We start from the raw sequence: 15,193 nt of genomic DNA, 5'->3' as shown, positions 1-15,193 counted from the left end.
TTGTTTTCAGAGAGGCCCAGGGCAAGATCAGGCATGTGGAAGTCCAGGCTGCTCTTCTGTGTGGCCTTGGGACCCAGCAAGCTTGATATTATGGATGCTGTATGAAGCCTCCACCGAAAGGAAATTTACAGAGCAGACACTGAGGGCTTTGAGGGAAGATTAACCCCAAAACAACCGTGGCTTCTCCTGCAGATAATGACTTTCCCGCTGGGAAGCAGTTCCTGGCTGCCTGAAGCAGGCCGTTGTAGAGACTGAACAGGATAGCCAGGAGATTCGAGGACCGTGCAACCTGAACTCCCCATCACGAGCAGGGAACTACCCGGCCCCTAAAGCCGAATGCTGAGCGTGCAGTGACACTCTCACCATGCAGAGACCGTGCTCGTCCAGGCCTGTGAAGTACACGGACGCTGCACGGGTAGATGATGCAGCTACTCTGACACTGATACCTCCCCTGCCTCAATCCACACCCGGTCTCGGTGGGGGTGGGGTGGGGGCTCCTTATGAGCCACTGACTGATGGAGAAAAAGCTGCGCTTGGTTTACAGGTGCTTCCCCTGCTGTGCTGGCCCCTGCTGGCACTGCCCCGTGTGGCTCTTAAGGACAGTGGGGCTTACATTCCCCAGCAGGCAGGCCCCTTCCAGTTGGACATTTGATTTCCACTTTATCAGGACGGAGATGGCCAGGACAGATCTACACGTATCCCGAGATTCCAGCGTGACACCGAGGGAACCTCATGGAACCCAAGTTCAGGGAGTCCAGCCGGCCCCTCAAGAGACCAAAGATGGAAACAGAAAAGCCAAGCCCGAGACTCCTCTTCCGCCCTCCTTCCGGCAGCACAGCCTTCCATCCCGCTCTCCTCCGCACGGGCTGTTCTACTCCTGTCTGCACACACTCTTCCAGCTTCCCCGCAAGTGGCCGGCCTTGCTCTCCAGACCAGTTACGGCTCTGATGACGTCATACCCTCAGAATACGTGGTCATTCTGAGTACTGTTCTGCAGCTCACTTTTTTTTCCTAATAAATGAGTCTACTCCTGACAAACACTTGCTCCATTCTTCTTAATGGCTCTGCAGTATTCTATTAATGCCTATGGGAGGAGTTATTTAGCCTCTTAGGTTGTTTTGGGTACACGGCTATTTTCTGTTTGCTTTCTTAGCTCTTGAGGGTGTGCCAATGGCTATTACTGCAGTCTGTGTCTAGAAAATACTCAAATCACCCCTTTTCAAATACATCTTTTACTCTGTCTTAACCAAGGCCAAACAACTTTCTCCCCCTCTTTCCATGGAAATGCATCTCAGCTCCTCTCAAACTTAGAGCCTCCCAAGATAGACAGCTTCCGGAGATGATGCTCACAGCTCCTGTTAATTAGGGAAGTGATATTTACTGGATCAGTGACCTTGGACATCCGTAAGGCATCGCATTTTTTCATGTATTACTCATTTGATTTTCTTTAGCGTTTAGCCAAAATGAGTAACACACGGAAAGCTGGGTAAAAGTCAAATCAGCTGTTACTTACTATTTTTTGAGAATCTTATTCTGTTGGAGTCTCACTCTGTCACCCAGGCTGGAGCGCAGTGGCACAATCTCAGCTCCCCACAACCCCCTACTCCCGGGTTCAAGTGATCCTCCCACCTCAGCCTCCCGAGTAACTGAGACTATAGGCACACACCACCACATTTGGCTAATTTTTGTATTTTTAGTAGAGAAGGGTTTCTCACCAAGTTAGCCAGGCTGGTCTCGAACTCCTAACCTCAAGTGATCTACCCTCCTTGGCCTCCCAAAGTGCTGGGATTACAGGTGTGAGCCACTGTGCCCGGCCTACTGTCACTTATTTTTATGTTGGTAGAAATGCCAGTGGTCAGAATATCTGGTATTTTAAAAAGTAAGCCTTCTGGGGATGGAGGTGAGGCTAAAATGGGTTGAGCCAGTAGTTCCTTTATTTTGGGAATTCAGAACTTCTGGTTATTTTGTTATTGAAACATGTAGCCACAGTTCTCAAGACCACATCTCTTAAAATGACTGCTTACCATTTTCCCTACTATAATGTTGTATTTGGATGCTTCCCCCTTTGTGTCAAAGAATCAGAGAATCTTACGGTTTTAAAAGTGACTCTGAAGGTTACCTGGTCCAAAGTGAACTCAGCAAAGACAAAGGATATAAAGCCAATTTGTGAAAATCAACCGTATTTCCACATGTTAACAAGAAACAATTGGAAAGAGAAATTACACAAAAGCAAAATCATCTTTGGTCATCCTGTAACTCCTGCGTGGCAGGCACAGAATACAGGTAAGGGGCTCCAGGAGCCTGGGGAGCGCTCTGACGACGCAGGTGTGGGGCGAGGGAACAGAAGCAGGCCACACTGGGGGTTCCTGGGGAGGTCGGAAGGAGCTGGTGGAGCAGGAAGATCCTAGTGCAGGGCTGTGGGAGGGGTCGGATATGCTCCAGGGTGCCTTTCGCCTTTCGGCTGGAGCCCCCGAGGGCTCAGGCTGAGGCTGCCCTTCCAGGGCCCTTGGGGGGTGTCTTTCCTGCCCTGTTCTTCCTCTGATCCCTTCATGCCTCCTCCTGGGAGTGTATCTTCATAAACCATTTGCCCATAAATTCTTGGCTGAGCATTAACTTCTGAGGAACCCGACTGAGGACAATCCTACTTGGAAAATATTTATATAGAAATCATACACTAAATGTATATGCACAGATATGTGCGTAGATACACATTTGATTACATTGAATATAGTTTCATCACCGTATTGAGTGTATTGTTTGGGACTTTTCATATGTGATTGTAAGTTACATTGATATAAAGTAAGTTACAATAAGCATAATTTTAATACCAAAATGTTAAGATTCAAATTTTCTAAGAAAAGAGATCAGTAAGTTCTTCTCGCAAGAGACTGTCCGTTTTAGTGATTTTCTTCTTTTTAACCAATATTATTTCAAATTTATTTATCATATATTCTGCTAAGTAACTAAGAAAGACCATGAGGATTTATTGAGCGAGGCCATACAGCTTAATAATGAACAGCTTAGGTTCTAACACACATTAGACAGGCCTGTGTTCAAGACCCCATCATACACTAGCTCTGTGGATTAGGTCCTCAAATTCCAGAACTTGTGGACTAAGCTTTCTTTTCTTTCCTTCTTTCTTTCTTTCTTTTTTTTTTTTTTTTTGAGATGGAGTCTTGCTTTGTTGCCCAGGCTGGACTGCAGTGGTATGGTCTCGGTTGACTGCAACCTCTGCCTCCCAGGTTCAAGTGATTCTCCTGCCTCAGGGTTCTGAGAAGCTGGAACTACAGGCGTGTACCACCACACTCAGTTATTTTTGTATTTTTAGTAGAGACAGGGTTTCATCATGTTGGTCAGGCTGGTCTCCAACTCCTGACCTCAGGTGATCCACTAGCCTCAGCCTCCCAAAGTGCTGGGATTAAGGCATAAGCCACTGCACCCAGCCAAAGCTTTCTGATTTAAGTTCTTAAACTCTAGAGTTTGAGTTTTCCTGTCTTTAGGAAGAGAACAGTAAAAGCACATTTCTTATAAGATTGCCATAGATACTGAGAATTCAGATACAACCTCAGCACAGTGCCTGATATGGGCAAAGGACTCAATGAACGTCTGCTGGCACTGCTGTTTTTAAATTACTGTATAAAGTAGCCATCCAAAAATATACCACAAACTCATGAAAACTGAGTACACTTACTTGTAATGTTGTATCGAAGACGACAAGCTTTGAACTGGTTGGAACGATGTCATAACACTTGTGTGACCTCATGAATCGCATGTAAACACCACTTTCTGAGTCTTCTACTGCTAAAAGAAAAAAAGCCAAAACATCAGTAACAAGAAAGAACTCCCACAATTGGATGCAGAGCATATACGTAAACCTATCATGAACTGACTTAATGGTAAAATATGAACTGTTTTCCCAGTACGCGCCAGGGCCAGGCAAGGATGCCCACTCTCGCTAATTCTATGAGCAGTGCACTGGAGGTCCCAGCTGATGCACTAAGGCAAGAGAAAAAAATGAAAGGCATATGTGTTAAAAAAGCAAAACTCTCTTTATTTGCACATGTATGATTTTCTGGATCGGAAATACCAAAAAATCTAGAAAAAGTTCCTGGACCTAAAAAGAATGAGTTCAGCGGGGTTACAGAATTAAATACAGGGCTAATAAAACAAAGGCAAAGCTAACTGGACGGGGAAAAGCGGGAAGCTTTCCCTTCAAGATCTGGAACAAGGCTGGGTGCGGCGGCTCACACCTGGAATCCCAGAGCTTTGGGAGGCTGAGTGGGAAGGCTCACTGGAGCCCGGGAGTTTGGGAACAGCCTGGGTGGCATAGCAAGACCCAGCTTCTACAAAAATAATAAGACAAAATAAAAAGAAAGGGAAAAAAAGACCTGGAACAAGACAGGAATGCCTCCTCTTGCCATTCGGTTCGACACAGTGCTGGAAGTCCGTCTCAGAGCAGTGAGGCAAGAGAAAGAAAATGCATCCAAATATGGAAACGAAGAAGTTGAATTGTCCCTCTTTGCAATGACATAATCTTATGTATAGAAAACCCTAATGACTCTATCAAAAAAAGTCAAAACTAACAAATTCAGTAAAGTTACAAGATACAAACTCAACATAAAAAATCAGTAGCATTTCTATATACTAACAGGCAATTATTTAAAATAGAAATAAAAAAAAAAAACCCAATCCCATTTACAATAGCTACAAAAAACAAAATACTTGGGAATTAATTTAACCCAGGAGGTGAAAGATCTCTACAATGAAAACTATAAAACACGAAGAAAGAACTGAAGTAGGCTGGGCATGGGGGCTCGCACCTGTAATCCTAGCACTTTGGAAGGCCAAGGCAGGCAGATCACCTGAAGTCAGGAGTTTGAGACCAGCTTGGCCAACATGGAGAAACCCTACCTCTACTAAAAACACAAAATTTAGCTGGATGTGGTGGTGCAGGCCTGTAATCCCAGCTTCTCAGGGGCCTGAGGCACGAAAATTGATTGAACCCGGGAGGTGGAGGTTGTAGTGAGCTGAGATCACATGACTGCACTCCAGCTTGGGCTACAAAGCGAGACTGTCTTAAAAAAAAAAAAAAAGAAAGAAAGAAAAAGAAAGAATTGAAGAAGATATGAATAAATGGGAAGATATCTTGGGAGAATACTGTTAAAATGACCACATTACCCACTGTGACCTACAGATTCAATGAAATGTCTATCAAAATACCAGTTCTTCACAGGACAAGAAAAAAGTCTTAACATTTCTATAGATCAGCAAAAGGCCCCAAATAGCTTTTGAGCAAGAAGAACAAAGCTGAAAATAGCATACTATCCGACTTCCAAATATACTACAAAGCTATAGTAACCAAAACAGCATGATGCTGGCATAAAAACAGACACACAGACAAAGAGAATGGAATAGAAAGCCCAGAAATAAATTCACACATTTACAGCCAAATGATTTTTTGACAAAACTGCCAAGAACACACGCTGGGCAAAGGACGGTCTCCTCCATAAATGGTGCCGGGAAAACTAGATTTCCACATGCAGAAGAATGAAGCTGGACTCCTGTCTCTCGCCAGATAAAAAAATCAACTGAAAACAGATTAAAGACTTAAAATCTAAGACCCAAACTGAAACTACTAGAAGAAAATAAGAAATGCTTCATGACTTTGGTCTGGGCAAATATTTTATGGATAAAACCTCAAAAGCACATGGAACAAAAGCAAAAATGGACAAATAGGATTCTATCAAACTAACAACCTTCTGTACTGCAAAGAAAATAATCAAAAGAGTGAAGAGACAACCTATAGAATGAGGGAAAATACTTGTAATCTACAAATCTGATAAAGGGTTAATATCCGAAATAGGTAAGGAACTCAAACAACTCAATAGCAGGAAAGAAAACCCAAATAATCTGATTTAAAAACGGGCCAAAGAACTGAATATACATTTCTCAAAGAAGACATACAAATGGCCAACAGGTATTTAAAAAAAAATGTTTACCATCACTAGTTATTGGATAAATGCAAATCAAAACCATAATGAGGTATCACCTCACTCCAGTCAGAATGGCTATTATCAAAAACAAAAACAAAAGATGAGTGTTGCTGAGGATGTGGAGGAAAAGGGAGCCCCCCTCCCCTTTTTTGAACTATTGGTGGGAATGAAATATAAATCAGTATAGCCATTATAGAAAACAGTACAGAGGTTCCTCAAAAAATGAAAAATAGAATTACCCTACAATCCAGCAATCCCACTTCTGGGTATATACCCAAAGGAAATGAAATCCGAGTGTTAATGACACATCTACACTGCCGTGTTGAGTGTGGCACTATTCACAATGGCCAAGACATGGAATCCGCCTAAGAGTCATGAAAGATGAATGGATATAGAAACATGCACCTATACACAGTGGAGTACTATTCAACCACAAAAAAGAATGAAATCCTGACATCTGTGACAACAGGGTGAACCCAGAGGACACCGTGTTCCGTGAAATAAGCCAGGCACGGAAAGACAAATACCATCTTGTTCACCTGTGGAATCTAAGCAAGTTGCTCTCCCAAGAGTAGAAAGTAGAATAGTGGTTACCAGAGGCTGGGGAGGGAGGGAGCAGGGTGAGGGCACGAGGAGAGGCACGGTCAGTTGCAGTCAGACAGGAGGAATGAGTTCCGGTTTCCATTGCAGTGGGGTGACCATGGTTAACAATAACATATTTTATATTTCAAGAGCTAGAAGGGAGGATTCCGACTATTCCTGCCATGAAGACATGTTACGTGTGTTAGGTGACAGATATGCTAATTGTCCTGATTTTATCAGCACACAACATATATATGTATTGAAACATCGAACTGTATCCCATAAAGATGTACAATTATGTGTCAATCAAAAATAAAACAAAAAAAAAAAAAGGAAAAAAGTACAATAAAGCAAATGCAAATAGGAAAAACAAAAAGAGGCTACTATATTCATTTCTACTAACTCACTGTTAGCAGAGAGAAATTTAAAAAAATTTTAAAGGCACTGTTTACATAAATGTCATATGGAAATACGGACCTACACAGGGAACAGAGAACAGTGAAAGTGGTAACGATGTGGACAAATACATAAATGCCTTCAAAAATTATTTAAATCTCTCTCAAAACTAATTGCCGGCCTATCTATCTATCTATCTATCTATCTATCTATCTATCTATCTATCATCTATCTATCTAGAGATGCAGTTTAGCTCTTGTTACCCAGGCTGGAGTGCAGTGGCTCGATCTTGGCTCACTGCAACCTCTGCCTCCATGGTTCAAGTGATTCTCTTGCCTCAGTCTCCCGAGTAGCTGGGATTACAGGTACCCACCATGACGGCTGGCTAATTTTTGTAGTTTTAGTAGAGACGGGGTTTCACCATGTTGGCCAGACTGGTCTTGAACTCCTGACCTCAGGTGATCCACCTGCCTCACCATGGCCTCCCAAAGTGCTGGAATTAGAGTGGTGAGCCACCACACCAGGCCCTAATTGACAATTTAAACAAAAATAATGAGGATGTACTGTGGTGTTGATAGCACACTGCTAAGGAAAAGGCAACACCGTCCAACCAATCATGCGGAAGTCTGGGAGTCAGCCTTGACACTGTCCTCCTGTCACCCTTACCAACTTATCATGGTGCCTTGTTGATTTTGCACACCAGATCTCTCAAATCTACTCATTTCTCTGCCTCCATGGCCACCGCCCTAGATCTTCCAGCTTTCTCACTAATCCTTCTGCCCCCGTGTCTTCCACAGCTGTCCATGCTGCATCCAGGAAGATTCTTCCAGATACAAATCTAATCTAATCCAGCTGCTTTAGAATAAAGGCAAAACCCTTGAAGTTACCTACAACAGCGGTCCCTAGGGCTGGTTTCGTGGAAGGCAATTTTTCTGTGAACTGCGGGTGGGAGGGGATGGTTTCAGGAGGAGACTGCTCCACCTCAGATCATCAAGCATTCGATTCTCATCAGGAGTACACGACTTAGATTCCTCACAGGCACAGTTCACAACAGGGTTTGGGCTCCTGTGAGACACTAAAGCCACCCTGATCTGACAGGATGCACAGCTCAGGCCATAACGCTGCCTCACCCGCTCCTCACCTCCTGCTGTGCAGCCCAGTTCCTAACAGAACAGGGACTAGTACTGGTTCATGGCCCAGGGATTGGGGAACCCTGACTTATAAGACCCGGGAGGCCTGGCCCTTGCCTACCTCCCGGCCTCTTGTATTAAACACTCCTGCTTTGTATTTTCTCCAACCACCTATTTTCTTCCAGTCCTCCATCCGTGTTCTGCCATTTCTTCCATGGGGCCTTACACTACTCGCTAAAAACAGATGCTCAGTGCCACAAAGAAAAATTAGCACTGAGACAAATGATCTCTCAGCAAGGCAATTTTTACTTCCTGCAGGAAGGGTACCCTTGCTAGCCATCTTGCCATGAGAGTACGATGAACAAAGGAAAAGCAGACATGTTTATTCCTTATGCATTTGGGGTTGTTTTTACTGCCGTGTCTGATCTCGGTTGGTTGGAGCCAGACCTCACAATCTAAACTAAAACCCGATTGGCTAACAACTTAAAACTTTTTTTAAACAGGTAAAGCAATGGAGAACAAAAAGAAAGTCCAAATAAGGAAGGGGCATAGGCTGCAAGCTGGGACATGCCTGTGAGCATGTCCAGCACAGACATCTTGGTTAAAGTACAAGGACACAGAATGCATTACGTGCCTGTGAGCAGGTCTAACAGCTACACAGAACAGGGCTTAACAAAGAGTTATTAGCAAAAAGCAAGAAGGGAAACTTTGAAGAGGAACTTTTTTACTTCCCACACTACTGCTTCCTCTGCCTGAAATACTTTCTCCATTTCTTTGTGGCCCAGTTAACTCCTCCTTTGTTAGACCTCAGCTCAAGGGTATGACTGGTGAGTCATGGAACCTGAATTTGAACTTGAAGCCTCTGGATTCCAAAGCTGTGTTCTTAGCCAGGCTGATCCCCCTCCTGCCCTTGGCCTGCCATGACCACCTTCCCTGTTCCCTTAAAATCCTTCCCTATCTTCAGGGGTCAGCTCAAATTACACCATATGCAAGAGACATCCTTGACAGCTCCATTCAGCCCACACCGATTTGTGCATTTTGGGAAGACCTGAACTACTTGGGAGATATCCGACAAGAAAAAAATTTAGTGTATAAGCTAACTAGCAAAACAAGTGTTAAACAAGTGATACTAACCAAGCTCCTTGGCTGTGGAAAGGAGTCCCACGATTCTGAATATTTCCTCCTGTGGACATCCGTGCCAATTTCATGACAAACGATGTGGACCACTCCCAAGTCTGTTTTCATTCTGACCTCTCTTTGGGATATTAAAATTCATAATGTAGAATTTTGTCACTGCAATTGCCTCTTGGACATTTCCCTCTCAAGTGTCTCCCTCCTTATGTGGAATAAAGTCCAGACCCCTCCGTGTCTCATTCATGACTCTCCACGTCTGGCTTCTCTGCAGCCTTATCTCCCACCTCCTGGTTTCGTATCTAGGCAAAGGGGCTCCTTATCAGTTTCCTGTAGCCTTCAACCTCTCCCTTCCTGCCCTTGTTCACTCACTTTACCTTAAATGTCCTCCTCCTCAACTTTTTCTTGTTCAATTTCAACCCAACCTCAACTGACATCTTTTCCCACAAAAGAAGTAAACAACATCTGAGTGCTCATTATGGACCAGGTACCGCAATAAATCACTCACTTAACTGATATAACAACCTTGAGGAATATGCCTTCATTTTTTCATTTTACCTTTGAGGAAACTGAGGCTGGGAGAAGCTGCGCCACTTGCCCCAAATCAGACGGTGAGGACGTGACCCAAGTGGGATTTGAAGCTCTGTCCCAGGCTCCAGTAGCGCCTTATTCAACTCACTTCCCTGACTCACCTGTGCGCTCATCTGAGCGCACCTGGGGAGTACCCTGTGTCCTGGGCCCTGTCCTAGGGCTACTCACAGGGGACACAATGGCTGGTTCTCCACCCATAAACCTTATGCACCAGCCCAGGGAAAGCACTGGATCACCTGATATCACACAGGTGGGTCACCAGCCCTGACATGGAAAGGGTCAGGAAATCTAAAATGACTTCTTCCCCAGAACGATGGCGGCACTTCACTTCTGCCTCATCAGTTAACACCTTCTATCGTGTTAACAGTGACTGTATATTTCTTATATGTTTTCCTTCCTGGAGGATAATTTCTTTGAATGATCAGTATCTTACTCAAGTAATCCATACATTTTTTTCAGTCTATAAGTATTTATTGCATATTGTCTTGGTGTGTGTTTCTCCCAAAGCTGATCCTGAGACCAGGGGAAATTAGGGAAGGAAAAATTCAAAAGAAAACGTGCCCAGTAGGCAGGTTACAGCTTCATGAGTCTGGAGTGAAGCTGTGAGGGAGGCCGCTCTGAGGCTGTACAGACCTCAGAACGGTCTTGTGGGAGGCCCATTCCTGCCCTGCTTGGGTTCAAGGTAATTCCTGAGACACTATCCCTGGCATTTCTACCCACAAGCCCAGGTGCCAAAGCATGTCCTTGGGCAGAGATGCTGAAATATGAAAACTTGGGTGAGACAGGAGGATTCTGGTGAGGCACCTGCAGCTTCCGCTGTGCAAGAGGCGGGGATGCCGCAGGGAAGACAAGACCCACAACCCTTCTCCTCACAGACACTGCAAACCAATGGAGGGGACACTGACTGTCATCACACTGCCACCAGCACTGCCGAGGACAGACTCAGTGTTCAGGAATGAAGATACCAGCTGTCAGGGAGGAAACGATGGATGGGTGAAGTTTAAGTTGGTGTGTTCCCATGTTTCTCAAAACACTGACAGGCTAGACAGTGAGGGTTCTGCTCAAGAAAGGCCTGAGACAGCAAGCTTCCATCAGAGCAGCGCAGAGCTCTGGTCCGTGTCCGCCATCGCCACTAAGGACGATGCTATTCATGCAGTCATGCCTACCGAGTGTGGGATCCGTGCGATACAAAAGCCAAAGATCAGGGCAGTCAAGCAGACATCTAACCAGGACTTAAGTTACGAATTGCCTGCCAAATCTATCATCCTAAAACTCCAGAGCAAGAAATCAAGAGGGAAGCTAAGTATAGTAAAATGTAACAATCCATCTCCCAGAAAGGAAACTTCAGATGATATTTTGCTCATTAATTAAACCAAGACTTTTCATTAAAGAGGCACACATTATAGACATATTATAGATGTTAATATGTGAAATAAAAATTGAAAATAATGTAGGGCAGGAATGTTCAAACTTACAGAATTTTTGAAAATCTCTAAGTTTTGTATTAGACTACATTTTTAGTATACCATTTTAATGTGCTGATTTTTAATTATTTCATTGAACCTTGTATTTTGAATAAACATATATTTCAGATTTACAAAAAAGTTGCAAAGCTAGAAGAGTTTCTATATACTCCATCCCAGGTGTATCATCTTACGTTACAGATATGGCTTGGCTTTGTGTCCTCACCCAAATCTCTATCTTCAGCTGTAGTTCCCATAATCCCCACGTCAAGGGAGGGACCTGCCAGAAGGTGACTGGATCATGGGGGCAGTTTCCTCCATGCTGTGCTTGTGATAGTGAGCTTTCACGAGATTTGAGGGTTTTACAAGGCAGTTTTCCCTGCCCTTGCTCTCTCTGTTGCCTGCCATCATGTAAGACATGCCACTTCCCCTTCCACCATGATTGTCCCCCTCCCCAAGCCATACGGAACTGTGAGTCAATTAAACCTCTTTCCTTTATAAATTACCCAGTCTCAGGTAGTCTCTATAAAGCAATGTGAGAACAAACTAATTTCTCAGTCTTGGCGTTATAAAGTTTCACTGTCATCATCACATGGAGGAACACGCTCCATCCTCACCATAACACAGAGGCACACGCTCCATCCTCACCATCACATGGAGGCACACACTCCATCCTCATCATCACATGGAGGCATGCGCCCTGTCCTCATCACATGGAAGCACACGCTCCGTCCTCATCATCACACGGAGGCGCGCGCTCCGTCCTCATCATCACAAGGGGCACATGCTCCATCCTCATCATCACACGGAGGCACGTGCCCTGTTCTCATCATCACACAGAGGCATGTGCCCCATCTTCATCAGCACACGGAGGCACGCGCCCCGTCCTCATCAGCACACGGAGGCACGCGCCCCGTCCTCATCATCACACGGAGGCACGCGCCCCGTCCTCATCATCACACGGAGGCACGCGCCCCGTCCTCATCATCACATGGAGGCACACGCCCCGTCCTCATCATCACACGGAGGCACGCGCCCCGTCCTCATCATCACATGGAGGCACACGCTCCGTCCTCATCGCCATATGTAGGGCACATGCCTTCTTATCCCATGCTATCTAGGGTATCTACAATCAACGTGACTCATCACCTTGATCAGCTGAGTGAGGTCATATTCGTCAGGTTTCTCCAAGTAGAGGTACTCTTCCCTTCTCTTCATGCGCTGTAATCATTTTAAGGTTACTATGAGCCCTCACTTACTGGCCAGGAGTGATGTACTCTACCACCTTGTTTAAAATAATTACGTACGTGAGAGTTGTTGATTCATTTATCTGATCATTTATTTATATCAGTGTAGACTTATGGATATTTACTTCAAACTCTGAGTTATAACCCAATCCTAGGTTAGGAGTGGTCAGAGGCTATGCCCCGGCCAGTCAGGAACCCACCCATGCCTGAGGCAGGAGAACTGCTTCAACCCAGGATGTGGAGGTTGCAGTGAGCTGAGATCATGCCATTACACTCCAGCCTGGCGGACAGGGCAGGACTCTGTCTCAAAAAAAAAAATAATAATAATTTTAAATACACATGAGGTCTCACTGTGTTGCCCAGATGGTCTCAAACTCCCAGGCTCAAGTGATCCACCTGCCTTGGCTTCCCAAACTGCTGGGATTACAGGCCTGAGCCACCTACAAATTATAATACAATTTCTGTTGATTGGGAATAGGACAGATTATTACTGATGTAATAAAACAACATCAATCACAGCAAAAGTATAAGCTTTTGAAGCTAGGGAAAGAAAGTAAAATATAAAATGTTCCTTTTTAATGTCGCTTTTCTACTTTCAGTATAAACTTTATGATTATAGGTGGCACCACCTGTGTTAGTTACGTTACGGTGAAGTCTCACACTGTACTTGGAGGAAGAAATAAATTGAAATAGAGAGAAAATGAGTGTAATTTGGAGTTACACAACAACAACAACAAAACCTACCCAAATTATTCAACAACTGGCTGTTTAAAATACATTATCAAAATTCCTTGGCCAGGTGTAGTGGCTCATGCCAGCACTTTGGGAGGCCGAGCTGGGTGGATCACCTGAGGTCAGCAATTCGAGACCAGCCTGGCCAACATGGTGAAGCCCCATCTCTATTAAAAATACAAAAATTAGCTGGGCATGGTGGCATGTGCCTGTAATCCAGCTACCCAGGAAGCTGAGGCAGGAGAATCGCTGGAATCCCGGGAGGTGGAAGCTGCAGTGAGCCAAGATCCTACGACTGAACTCCAGTCTGGGCGACAGAGAAAGACCCTGTCTCAAAAAATTAATAAAATAAAATAAAATGAAACATATTTTCCAATTCCTGAGAGGGCAAGAAGTTCCAACTCCACATTCAAAAGCTAACTGGGGTTAAGATATAAATACAATGCTCCCTTCTTGCTTTCAATATTTTCAGTGGTACAGGATAGAAGGGTAATTACAGAGTATCACATGGCACTTGAGTTACTGCTCTACAAAAGCAGGAGTCCATTTGTGAACTGATATTAGATCTTACTGCTCTTTACGTAGATCCCAACCCAACGTTATTATACAAGGGAGTTGCTAAAGAATAGTATGATTAAGTAGCAAGTTTATATTAAAGTGTTTAATTCATACAGGTTAACAACAAACTTTTACAAATGCAACATCTAAGTTTAAATGCAAACAATTACACACACTAAATTAAATATTTGGAAGTATTTCTCCTATTAAAAACAAATCTGATTACATGATACACTTGCTCAGTACTTTTGTCTGTCTCACCCTGCTGTCCAGGCTGGAGTGCAGTGGTGCGATCATGGCTCACTCCAGCCTTGAACTTCCCGGCTCAAGCGACCCTAGTAGCTGGGACTACAGATGCATGCCATAACATCTGGACTTTTTTTTTTTTTTTTTTTTTTTTGAGAGGGAGTATTGCTCTGTGACCAGGCTGGAATGCAGTGGCATGATCTCAGCTCATTGCAACCTCCACCTCCCAGGTTCAAGCGATTCTCCTGCCTCAGCCTCCTGAGTAGCTGGGACTACAGGTGTGTGCCACCACACTCAGCTAATTTTTGGATTTTTTGTAGAGACAGGGTTTCATCATGTTGGCCAGGCTGGTCCTGTAATTTTGGCCTCAGGCCTCAGCGTTCCAAAGCATTGTGCTTATAAGCATGAGTCACTGTGCCTGGCTGCTCGGGAACTTCTGACATGTCCTCCCTACCTACACGATATACCCAGTATCATTCAAGGTTCTAGAAATCGAACTCTCACCTACCTTTCCAGTCTCATCTCCTATCACAGCCCCTAGGAACATCATACTCTAGGATCACTTCAATACATCCCTTTCAAAGGAAGGGTCTGAACTTTGGGAAGTCCAATTTTGAGAACGTGTTCCTCATGCTTCTGTTCTGTGCCTCTGCACACACTATTCTTTTCCACAACAGTGCCTTCCCTGTTCTCTGTCGTGTCCTGACATCCTGCCTGCCTTTCTGCTGTGGGCTGAACAGTGGCCCCACAAACAGGCATGTCCACTGGAAACATGAGAATGAGGCCTTATTTGCAATAAAGGTCTCTGCAGATGTAACTAAGGAGAGGATCTGGAGACGAGGTTATCCTGGATTAGGGTGACCCCTAAATCCAATGACAAGTATCCTTCTGAGAGAGAGAGAGAGAGAGAGAGAGAGAGAGAGAGAGAGAGAGAGAGAAAGAAAGAGAGAGAAGATGCAGAGGGGCACGGAGGGCAGGGCAGCGTTAAGACAGGTGGAGGCTGGGTCGACCCAGCGGCGAGGCAAGGATGCCGAGGACTGGTGGCAACAGCAGGAGCCGAGGGCAGCGGGGCGGACTCTCCCTTGGCCTCCAGAGGGAACCACCCTGCTGATGACTTACTCCAG

General features: G+C 44.7%; 1 protein-coding gene across 12 annotated transcripts in view; it reads right to left on the bottom strand.

Moving 5' to 3' along the window:
• PRKAG2 (protein kinase AMP-activated non-catalytic subunit gamma 2) overlaps window positions 1–15,193 on the bottom strand; it is a 328,214-nt gene that overhangs the window by 42,080 nt on the left and 270,941 nt on the right. For 8 of the 12 annotated variants that reach the window (XM_074378896.1, XM_039472803.2, XM_074378898.1 and 5 more), the window contains one exon: window positions 3,692–3,801. In XM_074378896.1, coding sequence (XP_074234997.1) covers window positions 3,692–3,801 — 110 coding nt within the window. The remainder of the gene's footprint in view (window positions 1–3,691; window positions 3,802–15,193) is intronic. The other 4 variants (XM_074378897.1, XM_039472804.2, XM_074378902.1 and 1 more) reach the window with 1 other exon arrangement.

The sequence above is a fragment of the Saimiri boliviensis genome, chromosome 10 (assembly GCF_048565385.1).
Source record: "Saimiri boliviensis isolate mSaiBol1 chromosome 10, mSaiBol1.pri, whole genome shotgun sequence".
Classification (NCBI taxonomy): Eukaryota; Metazoa; Chordata; class Mammalia; order Primates; family Cebidae; genus Saimiri; species Saimiri boliviensis.
Note: the sequence above shows the minus strand (reverse complement) of the source record. Positions and strands in the feature narration are given on the sequence as shown.